At 37.7% G+C, this 21332-nt stretch overlaps 1 protein-coding gene across 1 annotated transcript in view; it reads left to right on the top strand.

The window, feature by feature from the left end:
- LOC147618244 (cysteine-rich receptor-like protein kinase 42) overlaps nucleotides 1-8022 on the top strand; it is a 40686-nt gene extending 32664 nt beyond the window's left edge. Inside the window, exons 4-7 of the mRNA XM_086775215.1 lie at nucleotides 5848-6058; nucleotides 6158-6401; nucleotides 7402-7552; nucleotides 7648-8022. Coding sequence (XP_086631341.1) covers nucleotides 5848-6058; nucleotides 6158-6401; nucleotides 7402-7552; nucleotides 7648-8022 — 981 coding nt within the window. The remainder of the gene's footprint in view (nucleotides 1-5847; nucleotides 6059-6157; nucleotides 6402-7401; nucleotides 7553-7647) is intronic.
- The last annotated feature ends 13310 nt before the right edge of the window (nucleotides 8023-21332 follow it).

The raw sequence follows: 21332 nt of genomic DNA, 5'->3' as shown, positions 1-21332 counted from the left end.
TGCTAACAAAAAAAGTACTAAGTGATGCAAAAGTCTATGAGGATTATTAGAGAAAGTTTTTGGTAGAGAATAAGAAGGATCCACAAGTTTGGGAACGTATTGATGCAGTTGTATGGTCCTGGATGTCAAAAGTCACAAATACTAAGAGGATCAAGATTCCATAGAATGTGCGTACAAAAGCACAAGAAGGCTTGCTTAGCAGTGGAGACTTGCAAATCTCTTGACTTATCTGGTAATGTGTTCTTAAATTTACATTTCTTAAATTCTATGTAATTTCTTGTACATATTTTGAAAAAAAGGTCGTTCATTGATTTTATTGATGGTGTAGAAAAGCATTATAAAACCTTGATAGAATATATATTAAAAGGTGTTTATAAACACCACCCATTTGTGTGATTATCAACTTGTATTAAAATCCATCGTCCCCCTAAATGGTGTGAAGAAAACCATCCGATGTTTGATCATTCAATCTCCCAAAGTTGTAAAATTTTCCCAAATTTTTTGAAATTCACCAATTTCAAATTTCCAAAATATCTCCATTCGCCCAAGTAATCTAATACGTCCTTTGTGGTGAGCTCTATTTTCTTGGAAGTGGTTTCAAAAGCAAAGATGTGAGCATTTGGTTCCTCCTCACTCTTGCCTTTGAATTTTGGGTATTTGAGAGATCCTACCCCCACCCCCAATTCTTCCCCTCCCTGAGCTTCCAGCCTCCTCAGTGGTTTCGGAATTAGTATTTCGTGCTATTGTGGATTCATTTCCCATTTACTGATGATTTTGTTCCGTGATTTCTCTATTGTTCCGGAATCAGGCTATCATAGTCTAAATCCAGCTCCTACACTTGTACCCTAAATCTTAGCCCATACTAACACCACTAGTTGTTCTTTAATTGTCTCTAACTTTGGGATTTTCTCTTGTTCTTGGATTATAAATCTGATTCCACATCCAATTTATCATCCAAGGTGTCATCCTCTAAGGAATCTTTGTCTCTCTTTTTCTTCTCTTTCTTTGATCTTGAGCTATCCCCCTAAACTATGCTCCAATCTTTGAGTGGCTTTCACTAGCCCATCAATTCTATTAATGGTGGGATCAATTGGAGTCAGAAACTTTGGATGACATGTGAAGAATAAATATACACCTAACCTGACAAGTAGCAGTCCAAAAACAAATAGGTTTAAAGTCACACTAGCTGATAGGTACCGATGAGTGAACTCGGTTGTGATCGTGTGTGTGCTCGCTATCCGCTGAATGCTCATTGATTGTACCTTCTACAACACCAACATCTTCATGAAATCTCATCATCCTCATCAGTAGGTACTTTGTCTTCTTTAGCAAACTCTCATAGTCCTCATCCTTGGGGGCATTCTCCCATAGACTATCTAGTGCTACAAGGTGTGACGCGCCTGGCAAAGCATCATAACACTAGGTCTATTCCATTGTAAATGAATAATCCAACAACAAATATTAGACTAAAAAGAGTCATTTCCACACTCTTCTTGTAGAAGAAGTTACTCTTGCACATCCAATTAAGCATAGAGATGGGGAAGACTATTCGATAGCGACATAGAAGTGATAAAATTGACTTGAATACAAAAAATGGAAGATGTTCTAATAGATCTAGAGTGGAAACCCATGAAATGTGATCACTTTGACTCCATTAACTAGACACCATAAACAAATTAACAAAACATAGATATACGGAATAGGCAAAACCTCTTTACATAAGGAGAACACATCAACATGTCATATGGATTGACGAATGCCATCGAGGTTTGAGTGACAACAAATATGGACTGAAGGAAGTTCTAAAAGATAGTAAACAATTTGCAACTTAATAAGAAAAGGAAAAACATCCACCCATGCCATCTCCATACAAAGCTTGTATTACGTCCCAATCATAAACTAGAGGATGTGCGAGGAATCGATCGCATTAAGATCGCCAAAAGTGTTGGCGGATAATCCAACACAAAGTTTATGAATTCAACATTAAACATGATTGCAACATTATTGAACATATGAACACACTGATTATAGAACATTACACATAGTATGCATACATAATTGCAAAACAAAGATGCATAACTGACTCTATATTCCTTCTACATATATCTTATTTGTTTCTTGTCTCTCTATACATCAACGCTTAGTGCATAAATAATCATCTGAATTAAGAAACAAAGAGTCATATCTGATCCACTATGCCTAAATTGGGATTTTATTTCTACATTACCCTAAACTAAGGTAAGGAATAATAATGTTATGGTGGGTTATTCTCTAAGCTAAGAGCTCTACTAAGAGTGGATAAAGGTGCAAGCAAGTAACAACCTTGCATTCTTCTTCCTCTTTTCTCTATCTTGTAAGGTTGAAGTGTTCTCGAATAAGTGAACATGTACAAAGTGAGTTTATAATCTTAAGTATAAAGCTAATGTTAGCGTTAACCATTTACAAGGCAAGGCTTGTTGGGTTTTTCTTAGGAGAAAGGCATAAATTATGATGAGACCTTTCCACCCACATCTTGTATGACTATAATCTCTTTTATTATTACATTGGCAATGCATTATGGTTCAAATTCATATGATTTAGATATCTTGTATGACTATAATCAATTGTATTATTACATTGTCAATGCATTATGGTTGGAATTCATATGAATTAGATATCAAGGTGACCTTCTTGAATGATCATTCACATGAGGAGGTTTACCTAAGGCTTGTAGTTTTGTTGAGAAGGGTCACGAGTCTAAAGTATGCACGCCAAGAAAAGATTTATATGGCCTTAAGAAGGCTCCTAAACATGGTACAAGAAGATAAATATATACTTGGTTACAAAAGGTTTTTGTAGTAGTCTAAATAAGAGTACTCTCTATGTAAACCCTCTATGTAAAGAAGAGTAAATTGGTCATTGTTTTATATGTTGATGACATGCTTCTTACAGGTCAAGATGAGAAAAAATTAAATTACATGATTTGGGGTCATTGCATTATTATTTGAACATATACTTTATCCAACATAATGATGGTATTATGATATTGTAGTTAAAGTATGTACAGAGTTAAAGTATGTACAGATACTAGTAAGCCTATTCTCAAGGATGCATGTGAATTATTTGATGCATCACTTTATTAGGAGAGTGTTGGGTGTCTCATCTATCTATGCAATACAAGGTGAGTCATAAAGTTTTGGGTCTCCTAGTTGAGAAAGTTTATGCACAATCTCAAAAGTAACCATTGATAGGTTGCCAAGTGAGTATTCTAATACTTATAGGGCACTCACTCCCTTGGGCTATTATATAGTAAGGTGGTTATACTAAGTTGCATGATTTTAGTGATTCCAATTTGGTTAGATGTTATAACATATGAGTTTCCACTATTGGCTTTGCTTTTATCTTAGTGATTCATATCTATCCTAGCTCAACAAAACAAGAAGCAGCCCAATACGGGGTCCACTTCGAGTTGTGATGATGAAGATGAGAATTAACCATTGCGAGGAATCCAATGTTTCATGCTCACACAATGCACATTGAGGTGCATTATCATTATATTAGGAGGGGCTCATTGCATGAGAGATTAGCCTAGCTTATAACTCCATACATGCCAATGTGGCAGATATATTCACAAAGGCTCTCTCACGAGAGGAATCTGAAGCTTTTCACAAAGCTTAGGCTTATATACTTTTGGGAATTGATTAGCCACATGATCACTATATATGTTCACATTGGCACTATAGGGGGGGATTTGCAGCCAATATGGTAGTGATTTGTGGACACAGTTGTGGAGGTAGGATAATAATGGGTTGGGGTACCTTTTCCCTCCTTAGGACGTTTTTCTTGGAGTGGAGATAAAGGTAGTAATACAAACATATGTAGCAAGCAAGGAGAGAGAGAGAGAGAGAGAGAGAGAGAGAGAGAGAGAGAGAGAGAGAGAAGCACACCACTGAAAGTACTTCACTTATCATCATCAATCTACTTTGAGTGTTGTGCTTCTCTGTCTCACTCTCCTTGCTTGTTGCATCTGTGTGTGTTGCTACCTTTGTCTCCACTCCAATATATAGATTGTATGATGATGTAATTTACACCTCCCTTTTCAAGATAAAAAGAAGGAATCATTGCATATTTGAGGAGGTGATGATGTAACAAAGATACCTGTCTGCTTGATTAAACATGCCAACAACAGCACTCCATGAAAAAGAGCTAAGCATGTTTTGCATCTTATGAGAGATTGTGGCTTCTATGAACTTCTATGGACTCTTTAGAATATGCGAGACTTATTAGCTATAGCTAACCATGTGGAATTATAAAAACCAAAGCTTTACGCTAAAGTAAAGACCCGAGTGTACCATATTATTAGTACATTTATATAGTCAACATTAATCTATGTGGGAGATCCTAATGGATGGTAAAAGGAAAGCTTCTCTCATCTTGTTTATCAAAAAGCTATGATAGTGTCTTCACTAGGTCTCTTAGTGAGGATTATTTTGATTAGTATTCAACCAATTTGAAGCTATAACACATTTTGAATGAGTCAATTGCTTAGTCTAGATTGTGACATTAAGAGTCCTTAGAACCCAAAACATAATACCATATTTCTTTTGAATCAATAATGGCCTTGGAGATATAAAGATTCCAAGATTCCAACCGAAAGCATATATGATATCGTATTCCATTATTTTTTTTGAATTGATTGCTCGCAACCATGACTCTAATGGTTTTCTTAGTCTTGTTGGGGAACCTACTAAGCACACCCACTCTAAAAACATATTTGGCCGAGTATTCGAGAGATACATGAGACGTTTAATGACTTGGATGTGCAATGTCCCATCTACAAGTAGCACCTCCATTTAGTGTTTCACAATATATCTCTTGTGAAAATATAAAGATATGATATGGATTCTACAAAATTTATATTCTTAGATAATCAATCTACGGTGTATCATCCTCTAAACTCCTACTTTATCTAATTGTAAACTTTCTTCTTGTGGATCATATCATGAAGTCGTTATTCACAGAAACAAATAGTTATAGACTATGTCCTCTCTATAACCTATAAAGAGAAGCAAAGAAGCTATTTGTGAGTTTATCCCTTCTTACCTAAGCTCAATGCTTGAACCATGGTGTACTTAGTTCATAAATATTCTAAAAAAATATGTTGGGGAAAGTAGACTTCAAATTCATTTAGAACACCACCCATATTTGCTTTATTACTAAGACTACAACCATTTGTTTACTAAGACTTAAATTTTTTAATAACTTTGTTGTTAATTAGTTTATTTCAAGATGATAATAATGTTATGGATGGAAGCATGTTAACATGCTACGCTTTTTAAGGTTTTTAGCAGTGCTTTTGTAGTATTGCTAACATAAAAAATAGGCACATGGTAAATTTTTTGCAAATAAAATTATATTTTTTCGGAGATTATACAAGAAGATTCTCTTCTTCAAAAGATTTCCAATGATGTATAGCATGATAAGAAATTTTGCATTGTGGGTCATCTTTGAATCCAAAAATCATTGTAAAAAGTCATGCTAACTAGCACCTATCTCGGACACAAAAAAGTGTAGCATGTTAACATTCTTCCACCCTTATAGAGATTACAAATATGACAGGACATGATTCATGATCAATATGTTGTTGGCTACTACTAATAATGGCAAATAAAATTTCTCCTCACAGATATAAATAATCAATAAGAGAAAAGCTATTATGTTGTTTAGCAAGGTTAAAATATAATATATGATTTATGGGATTTCTACATAAACATCAAATTATTTAGTTGTAGACTAATATCATGCTTTGAATCTACTTATTCATTACTTCATTATGCCAAAAACCCTGATAATTCTACTTCTTTTTAGGGAATACTAAAGACTGGGAGAGAAGTGGCTATCAAAATGCTCTCTTCTAAGAGTCATCAAGGAGAGATAGAATTTATGAATGAGGTGAACCTCATTACTAGCGTGCAACATCGAAACTTGATTCAACTGTTAGGATGTTGTGTGGAAGAATCGAAATGGCTACTAATTTATGAGTATCTTCCAAATCGAAGCTTAGACTTACTCCTATTTGGTAATTATTTCAATATCAAATGATGATGCCATTTTAGAACTTGCTTATTTTATCCATCAAATTAGAAGTCGCTTAATTTTTTACTGTGATCTAATGCAGATTTTGGACAAAATGAATGGCAAAATGCCTTAGATTGGAAAACTCGATTTGACATAATAGTTGGCATAGTAAGGGGATTGAGCTACCTTCATGAAGACTCCCATGTTCGAATTGTTCACAGAGATATCAAGACAAGTAATATCCTCTTAGACAACAACTTGAATCCAAAGATTTCTGATTTTGGTCTAGCAAGGTTTTTTGCAGATAATATTACACACCTCACAACAGGCGTGGCAGGAACCTTGTAAGTCTCTTGATTTTCTTATTCAAATTTGAAGATAATTTTGGTCATTCTTTCTTAAAATAATGTGCCTACAAATGCACTAGAATTTACACACACACACACACACACACACACATATGTATATATATATACATATATATTTATATATTTATATATATATATATAGTTATATATTGTTAAAAGATAGTATTAATCGTTCTTTCTTAAAATTGTGTGCCTACAAATGTACAAGAATTTATAGCATATACACACACATATATATATTGATAGAAGAAGATATTGAGGCTTCTGGTGTGCTCTTGTCCAAGTGGTAACACCTAGAGCCAACAACGTGTGGGTCTAGGGTTTGAAGCCTGGCATCTACATATACTAATTAATCTCTCTCAAAAATGCAAAGTTTAGGATTTATTCTTCAATTTAGTTGTCACAATCTACAAAGTGGTAACACCTTGGTCTGGTGTGCTCTTGCCGCCCAAGTGGTAACATCTTGGTCCAACGATGTGTAGGTCTAGGGTTTGAACCTTAGAATCAATGTATCTATCTATTCTATTGAGCACAAGTTTTTCCCTCTGCAATGTGCCATGCTTTCTAGCATCTACTCTAATGTCCTCTAAAACCATCTCTTCTCTTCCCTCTCTAGCCACGTGGCAATAGTGTACAAAAGGGTAGACTGTGCACAAGTGAGGGCAGTGCCGTAAAGCAATGCGCAGGTAGTACTAATTAATCTCTTTAAAAAACATGCAAAGTTTAGGCTCTATTCTTGAAATAAAAATGCAGAGTTTAGGCTTTATTCTTCAATGTACTTGTATGGTCAGAATCTACAAAGTCACTTCCCAGATATGTAGATCTAGGGTTTGAAGACTCTCTGAAACAATGCCAAGTTTAGCGCTAGGATATATTCTTCAATTTGCTTGTACGGTCTCAATCTACAAAGTCGCTAATGTTGAGACTTTGAACCATATGTTAAACTGAGATTTCGTGCTTGTTTGCATTTGAAAAGGGGCTACCTTGCACCAGAGTATGCCATCAATGGGCAGCTAACAGAGAAGGCCGATGTCTATAGCTTTGGTTTGGTAGCGCTTGAGATAGTGAGTGGGAGAAAGGTCATCGAGCGCATGTTGGAATCGGAGAAGCAGCATCTGTTAGAATGGGTATGGCTTGTGTGTAGGTTCTTCTTAATGAGAGTAGTTCGTTATCTTTGCTATTCTGTCTGTTACATGTTTAACCTAGATTTTTTCTGGCGCAGACTTGGGCGTTATACGAGAGGCAGCAGCAAACGCGAATTTTGGATGCAAAGCTGAGCAGCAGCAGCAACACAGGCATGGCCGTGAATGAAGGGGAGGTAAACCGTGTGGTGCATGTGGCTCTTTTGTGCACCCAAACACGGGCAAAAGCAAGGCCAGCCATGTCCAAAGTGTACACAATGTTGTGCAGTCAATCAGACATCTTGGAGCTACCCACAAAGCCAACCATCGTCGGCATGCAGGTCGACGTCTCTGCAGCAGCTGACCATCAACAAACCACCTTCACGTCAAGATCCACCTTGAACTCCTACTCCGACGCTTCTCAAAACGCCCCCTCCAATGCAGCTGACCCCATCTCGGAAGTAGAACCTCGATAGAGGGTGGCGCCGCCATCTTCTTGCTCAAATCCCAGCAGCAGCCATTGAAATTAATCCTCTACTGCCTCTGTTTATATTTTTCGTACAATGAACATTAATATCAAAGCTCATTGTAAGCTAAGTGAGATGTGACCAGCCTCTTCTCCTTTAGTGTCAAGGAGCTTGCAAATGTGATTGGGAGATTGTGGAAACAATTAGAGTACATTGAGATTACAAAAAAGAACTGGAAATAAAAATCCTTTATATCAATAACAAATTTAGCATAAATCGGTACTCGTTGATTGTATTAACACCAAATCTTAGGATAGAGAACGTCAATGCCCGCCAAAGGTAATATATTTGCTCGTAAAGCACCCATACATTTGGACTGTGTACTATACTATATTTGCATTGTCTTATTCTTTCTTTTGGAACATAAAGTAAATATATTAACGAAAAGTAATCCCCTAAGGGCTGTACTTCTGAGGCTATGATTTTTGCATGTATGCAACTGGGGTATCATATTTCATGGGAGCAATCTTCATTTGTATGGGAAGCTGAGAGGTGAGATCTGATTTGCAGGCTACTACAGTGTGAAATGGGAGGAATGTAGAAAGATCTCTCTGTATTTTGTTGCTATATGGTGACTTGGTGTCTTATTCTTACTTAAGTGAAGTATAGGTAAACTATGCTACAATATTGGTGTCAAAACTTTGTCTCCATCTTATGAGAAAACCCTACGATCTTAGTCATTGTTTGACTAATACTTGCTATTGTGGAGAGTGAGTCTCCGACTTCTAAAGAACTTTCGTGTGAAAGTGTTCTCTCTACAAGGAGAAATTTCTAGTCCTTGTTGCCAAGGCTCGAGGCATGGGAACTATTTTGAGGGGTGAACATTTTTCATTATGGATTTCGTAAAGCTAAATTCATAGCTTGATACAACACATTCTCAAGCTTAATATTACAGTGTCATTCGTAAAGTAACTTTGATCATCATCTAGGTGGCCCCTGTTAGTGGTGGGATTCTTTCTAATACTATATTACTACTCAATAACCATTTGGTGGAATCCCCAAGGAGTAAAGGAAGTGACACAAATTTACGAAAAAAATAAATTTTGCATGGGTATTCATATCCTTTTGATAGAGATCTTTTAAGTGAGGAGTTCTTGTGTTGCACTTTCCTTGCATTTCCCATGATAATTAGCGGATAGTCTTCCCTCACCTCCAATTCCTTGAGAGTCTTCTCTCACCTGCACTTCCTTAACATCATTTTCTAAGTATTTTTCAAGACCACAAATCAACACATAATATTCAATACCATTATTGGTTTGAGCATTAATGAATTCTTCACTAAAAATCCATACTTCTTGACCTTGGGATTCTATAAAACAATCTCCTTATTCTCTCATTGATCATGTGAAGGTCTAAATGCTCCATCAAAATAAATGGTAAAAGTTATAGATGGCATTTTTAGGAATTTTTTTGAAGTACTTAAAGGTACTTAACAACTTTTTTGGCAAGGTTAGACTTGTGAACCAAACATTTTAAGGAAGGTTGACTTATTAAAAAATAGAGAAGACAAGTAAGACCAAAGCTTTCTTATTGAAAACACCAATGAGAGTCCCTCGTTCTTGATCTCTGAAATGGATGGATGCTTGTGCAAGCTATGTGATTGCATTTGCAAGCATTTCACAATGAACCGAGGAAACACTATTAACATTTGGATTTAAATATAAAATATTAGTGGCAGCAACAACTATTAATCTCAAAATGGGTTAATAGTGGCAGCAGCTATTAATCTCAAAATGGGTTAATAATATTCTCCCTTCCTAATGTAAATCACATCCTTATTATTAAGTACGAGACTCTCTTGTGGGGAGAATTGAGGTCCGAGGAGCTTAATTTTTGTTCTTAATAATGAGTGACTGCTCAATGGTCATTTTTCGTGCGAAAAGAATGAGGAAGGTTGATGAGGAAATGAAGAAGTTAGTGATTAGCAAGAGTACCTATATAGGGTGGGGGACTCTATGTTTTTTTTTCTCTTCCTGTTTTTTTGTGTGTTTTGGTTTATTTTTTCTCATGTTTTTTTTTGGAATCACACAAGCAAGGAACTTACAATGTTTTGTTATTGACATTAGCGAGGTAGTAAGCCTTCGGGACTTTGGAGGAACATGTACACAATCATTCGAATGAGAGTGTGGTTCTTAGTTCCTCATGTGATACAGTGAAGCAATACAAGGTAATAGCTTCTTTGGTTTGATGCTTTCCGTATTGCAGGAGTGTCATCAAATAAACTTCAGGAAGACTTGTCTCTACATTCTTTGTTTTGTGTGCTATTAAAAAAATGCATTCAAGAGATCTTTCAAGCATAAATACAATGAAGTGCATGAAGGTGAGTAATTTAGACTCTTGATGTAGTTATTGTTGAAGCTATAATGACAGAACTCATTTGACTCACAATGCTAATGGAAAGAACTCGTTCGACTTGTGAGGCTAATGGAGAGAACTCACTTGACTCAGAAGGCTAATGAAATAACTCATTTGACTTGTCGAAACTAATTGAGAGAACTCATTTGACTTGTGAGAGTAATGAAATAACTCATTTGACTTGAGAAGCTAATGAAAGAACTCATTTGATTGGTAAGAATAATGGAGAGAACTATTTGAGTAGTGAGGCTAATGGAGCACTTCTTCACCATACTTCAGATTAGAATGTGGGTTTCTATGGGAAAGATAATTTGTGTAGGGGCCTTCATACTACAAAAGGAGCCCCCCCTAAATGTCATACAATAAACGTCACAAGTCCGTTGTACACTCAAAAAAACTTATTTAAAAAAAAAACTTTGACGGGTGATATCACGAAAAAAAACCTTTTTTTTTTTAGAGGCAATTTTTCATGCACTAATTCTCCTGGGTGTAGGGTCTAGCGAACGTTTTCTTTTCTCTCCGGATGCTCCCGTAGTGGTTGGCCTTCTCTCTATTTCTTTGGATCAGCATGCTTCTCCTTGGTACAGGTTCTAGCAAGTTGTATTTTCTCTCCCCATGCTCCACGCTGGGATCAAGCTTCTCTCCATCTCCGTGGATCAACAATCTTCTCTCCACGTGAGCTCCCATCCTCTTCTCCGCCTCATACTCCTTCACTCTATACTAACGATTTTGATTTAAGTGTTTGATGCTTGCATATGTGACTACGATTGGCAGTAGCGTTTGTTCAGCTTACATTTGACAAGATTAGAGAAAATGATTAGTGTGATACTTGCATATTTGATTAGTTTTGGGATTAGAGGTTGTTTAGCTTCTCTCCATGTCTTTGGATTAGCACACCTATCCTTAGTGTAGGTTCTAGAAAGTGCTACATTTTCTCTCCACATGCTCCACGGTGGTTCGGCCTCTCTCCATCTTCATGGATAAGCAAGCTTCTTCCACATGAGTTCCCATCCTCTTCATACTCCTCACTCTATCCTCAAGATTTTGATTTAAGTGTTTGATACTTGCATATGTGATTAGGGTTGGTATTAGCATTTGTTTTGCTTGCATTAGAGAGTTTGATGATTCTCACATTGCATGATCTATGCATAGAATGCAAAACTTTTGAAGGCATATTGTAACACTTTGCAAAACCGAACCAGCACACAGTAGTTGGTGTGTTTTCTTGAGCAAAAAAATGAAAAATGACTTGCAATGAAGTCTCCCATAAGCTACAAACTCTATGCTTCATATACACCCCACTAAGTATTCATGAAACACTTGGCGAAAAATGCCATCAAAGATGTCCATTAGTGTGCCCATTGCCTCCATGTCTAAACATACATAAATAATGCCTCTACATGGGCCTACTGAAAGAGAGTGAACAGCTATGTCGTTTTACAGATGAACGATCGTGGATTCCCAAAAGTGAACGGTGAGAGATGCATGAGTGAATGCACGTGGATTCATGAGTGAATGTCCATTTGCTTTGATTATTTTTTTTGACACATTGCGAATAGGTTTTGTACCTTGGGACTAGATGGTGAATACCCCATTGTGGGTTTTGTACTGACTCCTTGCCTAATTGGCAATGGCGATGGCGATGGTGGATCCAATTAGATTTGGGCAAGGTGGCAGGTCATCTTGAAGCCTTATTGCCTCATGGGAGGGAACTATTTGATAGTGAGGGGTCGGAGAGGCAAAGGATCGGGGGAGGTGTATGACAAGGGTAGGTGGGGTAGCCGAGGTTGAGGGGATGTTACTGGTGGAGAAAATGGGTAGGGGCATGGCCTTGGCTTCCTTCAGGATCTTTGTTTTTCCATTATCCTATAGAGTGCTAGTGGTGGCAACAACTGGGGCTAGCTTTGGCCTCCATTGGAAGTGTTGCAATGCGGTGAACTTGGGGGGTGGAACATTGAGCATTGGGGCCAAGAAATGGTGTATCCGTGGTCGGGGTAGCCAGATTTGACAAATGTTTTTAAGTACCCACCTCTAAGAAGTTGCAGTGTGAGGATGAGGAGTCTTGTTCGTGCTTTTTACTTGGCCATTGGCTTGGGGCTAATAGGGCGAATATTTACGGTGCATGACCATGATTTCTTGTAGTAAGAATTGTATGACCTTATTGATGACATGGGTGCCATTTTCACTAACAAGCTCAAGGAGACACCCAAAGCGAGTGATGACATCCTTGTATGTAGACATCATTTACATGGAGTCTTAAGACATGGAAGAACATCTCCATGAAAGCTTGCTAGTAAAGACATGATTAGTATTGATGAAAAGTTACTCTCTTATATATCTATGCCCTATGTTCAAACTCACTTATACCTTGGCCTCCACATTGGACCATTAGGTCTTATAATTATCTTATATACATAATATGAGTTATTTATAATTAGGGCTTGTAATTGTCTTATATACATATACCCCATGTTCAAACTCACACTTATGCCTTGGCCTCCACATTGGACCATGGCCGTGGCCTCTTTATTGCCCCACTTCCTTTTACAAGTCATTTGTCCATGATCCTATTTGGCCAATTAATGATTTAGTCTTAGCACTTTCTTACAAATCATCCCCACTCGTAGGTTTCTCATTGAAACCTTATAACATTTAGGCCTTCCATATGGATTATATTTCCACATATAAGTGCTCGGGCACCATATCCACAAAGCATATGAATGAGTGACACACCAAATCAATATGTGAGTATCCTCACATGACTGTAAATTTCCTCCAATGGCTAAAAATTGGATCTTATGCCTTCGAATCAGCCCCAAAACTTGCTCCCCATGCTAGTACCTCAATTATCAATACTCCCAATTGCAAGTATCATAATCCCCAATTGGTATGAAGCTCTCTAACAATGATTTACAAGAAATTCCAACAAGCAAAATGACTGTTAAATCTCCTCATTTGGTCCACCAAATGCACCCAAAATGTCCTCATATCCTTTCAAAATCGAGGTGGGTTGCCATATGCAACCTATTTATTGGGTAAACCTCTCCACTTGATGAGGTATTCCACAAAAGAATGATTATGTAACATCTTTTCCCTAGTTCCCAATACCTTCTCCAACAAATATTGTATCATACCTTCCTCATTCTTTGGAGGTAACTCATCTAGTACTTCTCCCGGGGGGTGCACCTAAAAAAATGTAAGTGTAGCACGTGAGTTCATCAGGAGGGTTTTTTTAATTGACAAAACCTACAGGATTACATCTACAAGAGGGGGTTTTTTATTACACTTTTGAAAAAAACCCGTAGGTTCCTTAAGAAAGAGGGGTAATTTTATTAGTTGATAGCATGTAGGTAGAGGGGGTTTTTTATTATCCCTTGAACGCACGTGATACATATGATTTCTTAGTGGTGGACCCCCCGAGGTACTTCTACTAATTGTCCCATGTATACGTGTAGTTACCTATAGCAATACCTTCTCCAACAAATATTGTATCATACCTTCCTCATTCTTTGGAGGTAACTCATCTAGTACTTCTACTAATTGTCCCATGTATACGTGTAGTTACCTATAGCATTAGCTTTTAGGATACTTCCCCAACCCTTCTTTGAATCTTATATGGACCATAGTATCTATGTACCAACTTGGTGTTTGTGTTGCCCTTAAGAGATGCATATTTGAATTTTGGTATGCATAAAAATATCACCCAATCACCACCCACATTGAACTCCATAAATATTCTATGGGCGTCGGCATTTTGCATCATACTCCTTTGATAGTTCTAAAAATTGTTCTTACATTTGAATTAGGGTTTACTCAAAAATAATCAAAGAGAAATTTGGTCAAAATTTACCATGACTTTCGTACTCGAACCACCAAATCTCATCCCAAATAGACCACTTCTTATCCAATAAAACTTGAATTTGATATCAGTTTATAAAACAATTACCATTTGCAACACAATCTCAAAGTGTATCCCTTTTTTGTAATCCATTGTATCACTCAGCATACCGCAACAATTGATTGTATCATTCACCATACCACAATCAATAGGCAACCAAAATGCAACAAATATTGTCACCACATTGCCATTTGCATGACCTTTGTCTTGTCCAGTTGGTTGTGTATTTTGAAGAAGAGTGGTGTCGATGGAGAAGAGCTTTTTGCTTGCCGATCTCCCGGCCAAGCCTTCCTAACCTCTTACCGAGCTTATATCCAAGGCAAGAGTTGGGAACAATTCTTCACTCCGGTACACCTAATCCCCTTTCATACTACTTTACCAAAGCACTCACGGCACAAAAGGTTTAAGCCATGTTCCCCCTTGGCCTCTCCCTTGGGGGGGGTTCACTTAAAAATATGTAAGTATACCACATGCGTTCAAATGAAGGGGTTTTTTTAATTCAAAACTTTAAGATAAATTTATAAAAATACATTTACAGAACATGTTTTTTCAATTCGATTTTTAAAAAAAAAAACTCGTAAGTCCATAAATAAAAAAGGGTCATTCTATTCATGAAAAATTTACAGGTAAGGGTATTTTTAAATATCCCTTGAACACACGTGATACGTAGGGTTTCTAAATAGTGCACCCCCCCCGAGGCGTCTCCACCAATGCCAAGAGTACCCTCTCATCATACTAGAATTCTATTTGAATGTAATTAAGAGCTTGAAATCCAAGTATGTGAGAGAGTTCACTTAGAAAGGTAGTATGGGCTCATGCTTATCTCATTATTCACTCATATATACAACGAACTTTATTGCTTCCTATAGCTTCCAAAGCATGATGGATGTTGCATCAATCAATCCCAAAGTGTCTTGGCAATGTTAGCTCCATGTCAAATATATTCATGTTATTAATTAAGCCCTTATGCATGCACCAATTCTTGCCAAGGCTCAGCAATGGCTCATGCAATATATGTAAAAGCTTGGCAACACACTATGAAATCGAGAGCCAGGTTCTTGGTGTCAAGAAAGCTCAAGAATTAATAAGAATGTCAAGATTACACAATAGTAACTCCTCAGTGGCACTTATGAAGCACTATTGACAAGATTAACAGTAAATGTTGATGCAAGTCACTCAAGTTGTTGAAACTTGGAATCTTCATTATGCATGTGAAGAAGAAGACTATGAAGTTTGTGAATGCTTCAAATTTTTGTGAAATATCCCTTGGAAATCCTAATTTTGGAAAGAAAGTGGAGAAACCCTAATCCGTTATGCATGTTTTTTAAATGCAATCACATGTATGTGAAGAGGAAGTTATGGAGAAGAAAAAATTTAATTTTCATGAAGAAAAGCATGCTTGAAACCCTAATTTCTTGAGAAACCTATAATGTCCAAGACTTGAGAAAATGAAGCAAGACATTGATCAAGAAGAAGCTTAATATGATATGCAAGAGTTTGCGCAAGATTTACCTTCATTATGGCTCATCTTCTTTACTCCACAAGCTCAAAAGAGGAAGGCAAAAATTGCAGCCTGCTGACAGCACAATTTGGCAGCCGAATGTAGCAAGTAAGAGATTTATCAAAAACTTGGAAGCATGGCATTGCTTGCCCTAATATCTAGTAGCCCTAAAAGTTTGTGTAAGGGAGTCCATGGCTATGGAAAAATTCAAACGAGAAGAGGGAAAGAAGCTATATCAATGAAAGAAAGGGAGGAAAAGGAGACTCATTTACATGGAGTCTAGAGACATGGAGTCTAAGACATGGGAGACGGTTTCCATGTAAGCTTTCTAAGCAAGACATGATTAGTATTGATCAAAAGCAATTATAAGCTATTTATAATTAGGGCTTATAATTATCTTATATACCTATGCCCCATGTTCACACTCACTTATGCCTTGGCCTCCATATTGGACCATGTCCATGGCCCCTTTATTGGCCTCTTTCGCTATAGAAGTCTTTTTTCTATGATCCCATTCGACAAATTAATGATTTAGCCTTATTACTTTCTTACACCAATAAAGGGGCCATGGACCATGTCCATGGCCCCTTTATTGGCCTCTTTCACTATAGAAGTCTTTTTTCTATGATCCCATTCGGCAAATTAATGATTTAGCCTTATTACTTTCTTACACCTATAAAAGTTCATCCATATAGATTTGATTGCTCAAAATCACATGGCAGTCATCTACCTACATCTGCCTTTGTCGAATGCATCCATGTTACCCTTTATTCTTTGGCACATGCACATAACCTAACATTTTAGCTTTTTCCTTGTCCAATGCATCCATATTGCACTTTATTCTTTGACACATGCATATAACCTAGCATCTCAGCTTTGCCCTTGTCCATTTATGCATGTCATAGTGGACAGCTTATGCTGTGCTTTTTCTAATTACTGCCCATCAATTTTAGCTTGTATTAGATGAAGGGCAAGGAGATTCACATGTAAGCAAGGAGTTTTAGCTTGGTGTACTAGATGAAGGGCAAGGAGATTCACATGCATGCAAGGGAAAAAGAGGGGCTGGTCGTAAAGTAACAAAAGAAGAAAATCCATGTCTAAATGTTAAGGACAAAAAGTGGTTCATTGACTTAGTTGAAAGTCATGCCAATAATGTAGGCAACATGATTGATGAGGATGTAGAGGCAGATGCATCTAATCCACCATGTTGTGGTGGCATTAATAAAAGGATGCATCATATAGACAAGGAAGAAGGTATGCCTCAGAAGCTAGTTAATCACACAGTCTACAAGCCAAGCAGTACAGGCCAAGAAGTCCATGTATGCAAGCCGGTGTTCAGAAGTCCACAATCTGGGAATCCACAAAGCCTGAAAGCCAATTAGTTGTAGAGTTGGCAAGCTTGTAAGTTGAGAATCCGGAAGCCTATAAGCCTGCAAAAGCTCTTAAGCTTGCAAGTCAAAAATCTTGCAAACTAGATAAGTGGGAAGTCCGCAAGTATACAAGCTATGAAGTCCTTAGCCCATACGTACACAAGCCCATGATCTTGCAAGCCAGGAAGCCTATGATCTTGCAAGCCAGGAATCCCATCATCTTCCAAGTTGGGAAGGCGCACAAGAGCCGATTAAGTGTAAATTTTGCAAGTCGTGAAGTCTCGAAACATGCAAGTCAGCATGTTTGCATCAAGCATGCAAGCTGGATAGAATATCATGCATGGGGATTAATTGGGACGTCCATAACCAAGGAAGTTTGAAAGCATGCTACAAGAGGACATCATTAATAGCATTTTATGTTACGCCGTTATTAGCATTGTTGAGTGGCACTGGATAAACGCTGTTATTAGCGTCACTCTCAACGATGCTTAATAAATGCGGCTATAAGACCTGCCGTAAAAACACCAGTATAAATGCCGCTCTTAGTGACACTGGGAAAAAAACACAATGGTGGAATGGAGTGAAAATAAAATTTAAAAAAAATATCCAAAAAGCTTGACAAACATCCAAATATTTTTGAAATAAAACAATAAAATCACCAAATCGTCATAAACCGATCAATGTATACATATGTTAAGATGATATATATTTAATTAGTACCATCATCAAATCCATCTTGCAATAAATTCATGAATGCAAATTGGTCTATCTCTATTCAATCATTTCAATGGATCCTATATGAATATAAAGTCCTGTTCAACTACTTGAAGATGTAGAGGTATTTGTCAAAATGCATAACGAAAAAATAGGACAAGTGCTGTAGAGAACAAAATACAGAAGTGTAGAGAGAGAGAAGCTCTATAAACGCTACTATATACACATGAAATCGATACAAAAATAGGTGTGGGGGCAAGGGTGGTATTTATACCACCCTCCAGTGCAGGTTGGCCAGGTCAAAACAACCGACAAGGTGCTAATGATGTGCACGACTGAAGAGAAGTAGCTGGCCAGCAAAGGTATAGTCAGCCAACAGAGGACATCAAGTCGGCCAAGATACAAACACCAGTCGGCAAGTAGAAAATTGTCCTACAACCAGAAAAAAATAGGAAAAATATGAACAAATGGAAAAAAATGAGAAAGGCTTCTGGGCTTGCACACCCACAACAAAGGCCCTCACTATACAGACATGAGATGATTGTTTACACCCCCTCTCAGCTCCTAGATGTGCAACCAACCCCAGTGAGCTGGAGTGCTACTGGAGCATAGCTTGAGGTAGAGGCTCCATGAAGAGGTTTCCCACATTGTCCTATGTCAGAAAATAAACAAGCAAGATGTCACCAACCAAAATCTTCTCACAAACAAAGCGATATTGTATCTCTATGTGCTTGGTCTAGGCATGGAAGACTGGGTTTCGAGCAATAGCTATACAAATTTGGTTATCGCAGTTGTTGATGACCCCATGGGTTTCTTGTGTGGAAACCCATCTCGCCAAGAAACCTCCACAACCACACAATCTCACAAGCAGTACCACAAGCAGCCTGATACTTTACCTCTGTAGACAACAAGGCAATAGTTGGCTGCCTCTTGTTGATCCATGAAATAACTCTTGAGCCAAGGATAAATCCTACCTTGATGATGTAGATATCCTTGTGTGTGGATCTCCTCCCCAATCTGAGTCACTCTGACCTTGGAGTCGAACTCCATCTGTCGTTCCTCCTCTAGTGTCATAGAAGAGTCCAAGATCCTTCGTACCCTCCTATAGATACTGCAAGATCTGCAATCCTGTGTCCTAATGATTCTTCAAGGCATCTAGATGCATGAATGAGCTCAACAGCCCCACTGGAAATCTCAAGTCTAATCTGGTGATCAACAACCAAATCAATGAACCAACAAGCTTCCGAAACAAAGAGGCATCAACTTGTTCAATCTCAAGGATCATCAATTGTAACTTTGGTATGCCAAGTCCTAGGAACCTATTGAAGACCATACAAGGCCTTCCGAAACCTGTAAACCACCCCCTCTAATCCTAAAATCTCAAATCCTGGAGGCTGCTTAACATACACCTCCTCTTGCAAGTCACTATCTGCCACATGCATGGCTTTCCTACAAGTCCCTTGGTAAAGAGCTTCCTCAAGTGTAGTACGCTCTTTGTCCCAAATGATAGTAGACATCAAAGCATAGACCACCTGTAAAGACTCCTCTGGCTGACAAACACAAGAACTGGAATGTTCCTACCACCTACTACCAACATCTAGCAAGCCATCCACCATCTAGTCCCGAAAAGCTTGCCACCGCAACATATTCACATTCAAGTATTCATGACAAAACTTCCACAAATCACCTAATTAAGAACCTATAAGAGAGAGTGCTGCAATTTTGTACATTCCATTCTCCACTCTACCTTCCATACATTCCCACTTCATCTGTGGAATGTCTAGGGGATGCAACTTTCCTGGCATCTTGACTCCTTACATTTGTTAAGCTTATTGCAATCTATTCTTTTGGCTGAATTAATGTAGCAGCTGCTCCATGAGTACATATCCATACTCATGCATAGGAGAACATTTGCACCAAAGTCTCACCATTGCCAACTTTGAGCTACATTTCTAGATAGGGGGACCATGGTGGGCGGAAGCCTGGTCAATGGTACAACCCATCACCTAGAATTTTTCTTCAAATTACAAACCTCTCCAAACAACACTACCATCTCACAAATCAATGATCTTCAATCCTTCCTGAAGATATCCATATTAGTCTCGCAAGTCGACGTAAATCTTTCAATCCTCACCAATAAGTGGCTACTTCAACATAAAGCAATTCAATAAGAGTCTTTATGACTCAAGTCTTATACTGTATATATCTCTGCTTCATAAGAGCACTTAAATATACATAAAAACATAAAAAGCACATGGGCAAAAGAAGACAGGAACAGGTCCTCCTCAACAACAATCGACAAGAATCCTGCCACACAAAGGGACATCATCGAAGGCCAATTTCTACAAATGATGAATGTCGCTGCAATGAATCAAATGAGGAATTGAGAATCACCATCTCGTTCTGATGATTAAGTCTATGTTCCTCCAGATCCTTCCCTCTCTTCTCTCCCATTATTAGCATCTCTTAGTGTCCCCACTAACAAAAATCACATGTAACCTTGCTGATGATTGCAAAAAACAATCTCAGCCAAAAAAAAAGAGACTCACACAAATATAAAAATGCAACCATTCGCAAAAAAACCCACCCCCCACCCGGTTAGGAATTCCCAATAAACCACTAATCTCTTCATTCACTAACTAGATTTTCTTATTTCTTTCAGAGAAACAAAGATTATTCTCATGACTTTCGGTTCACCAGGTAATATCTTTTTGGACGTGTTTCAAGGAGGGTTAGGGTGAGCCTTAACACTAACAAAGTGCAATCGATTTGGCTCCAAAAAAGTTTGAAATCGCATGGCCTGGCGGGAAGGAAATCTTCATGAAAATTGATATTATCAAGATTGGATTGTTGGCATTGTCTTGCTCAAACAATGCCGGTTAATGCTAAAACTTAGCCACAGATTGCAGCCCTAATCATTCCAAGATTAAGCATGAAGAAGAGGAAGAGTAAAATATTTTTGGATTAGCAAACTAATCAAGATTAGCAATTTTTCTCCAATTTTGGTTCCTAGATTCAAATTTGATGGAGCTACCCCAAAAAAATTTGGTTCACAATAACCCATAGTCCCCAAAAGCTTAGGAAATAAATCAAGAAATGGAACTCTACCCAATCAAAATCACCATATCTATCTTCTTGATCAAGAAAACCTAGAAGTTTTTAGAAAATTTCCAAGAAAGTGGATCAAAATCAAAGCTCTGATACCAATGCAAGAAAGAAAAATACCCACTCATGACATGGAGTAGATAATATGGATATAAGAAAGGTAAAGTCAAATGATCAAAAAGGTACCATGCCCATGAGCCCTATGTCTAATATATCCCAAGGTCCTCAAAAATACACATGTAAATGACCCTAATCTACTTCATTACAAATTGCATCTTGTGGTGCATTTGGTTGATGAAGTGGTGCTTTGTGGTGT

The sequence above is a fragment of the Cibotium barometz genome, chromosome 35 (assembly GCF_041138505.1).
Source record: "Cibotium barometz isolate CiBa-2024 chromosome 35, ASM4113850v1, whole genome shotgun sequence".
NCBI classification, from domain to species: domain Eukaryota; kingdom Viridiplantae; phylum Streptophyta; class Polypodiopsida; order Cyatheales; family Cibotiaceae; genus Cibotium; species Cibotium barometz.
This window is presented reverse-complemented; position numbering and strand designations above follow the sequence as displayed.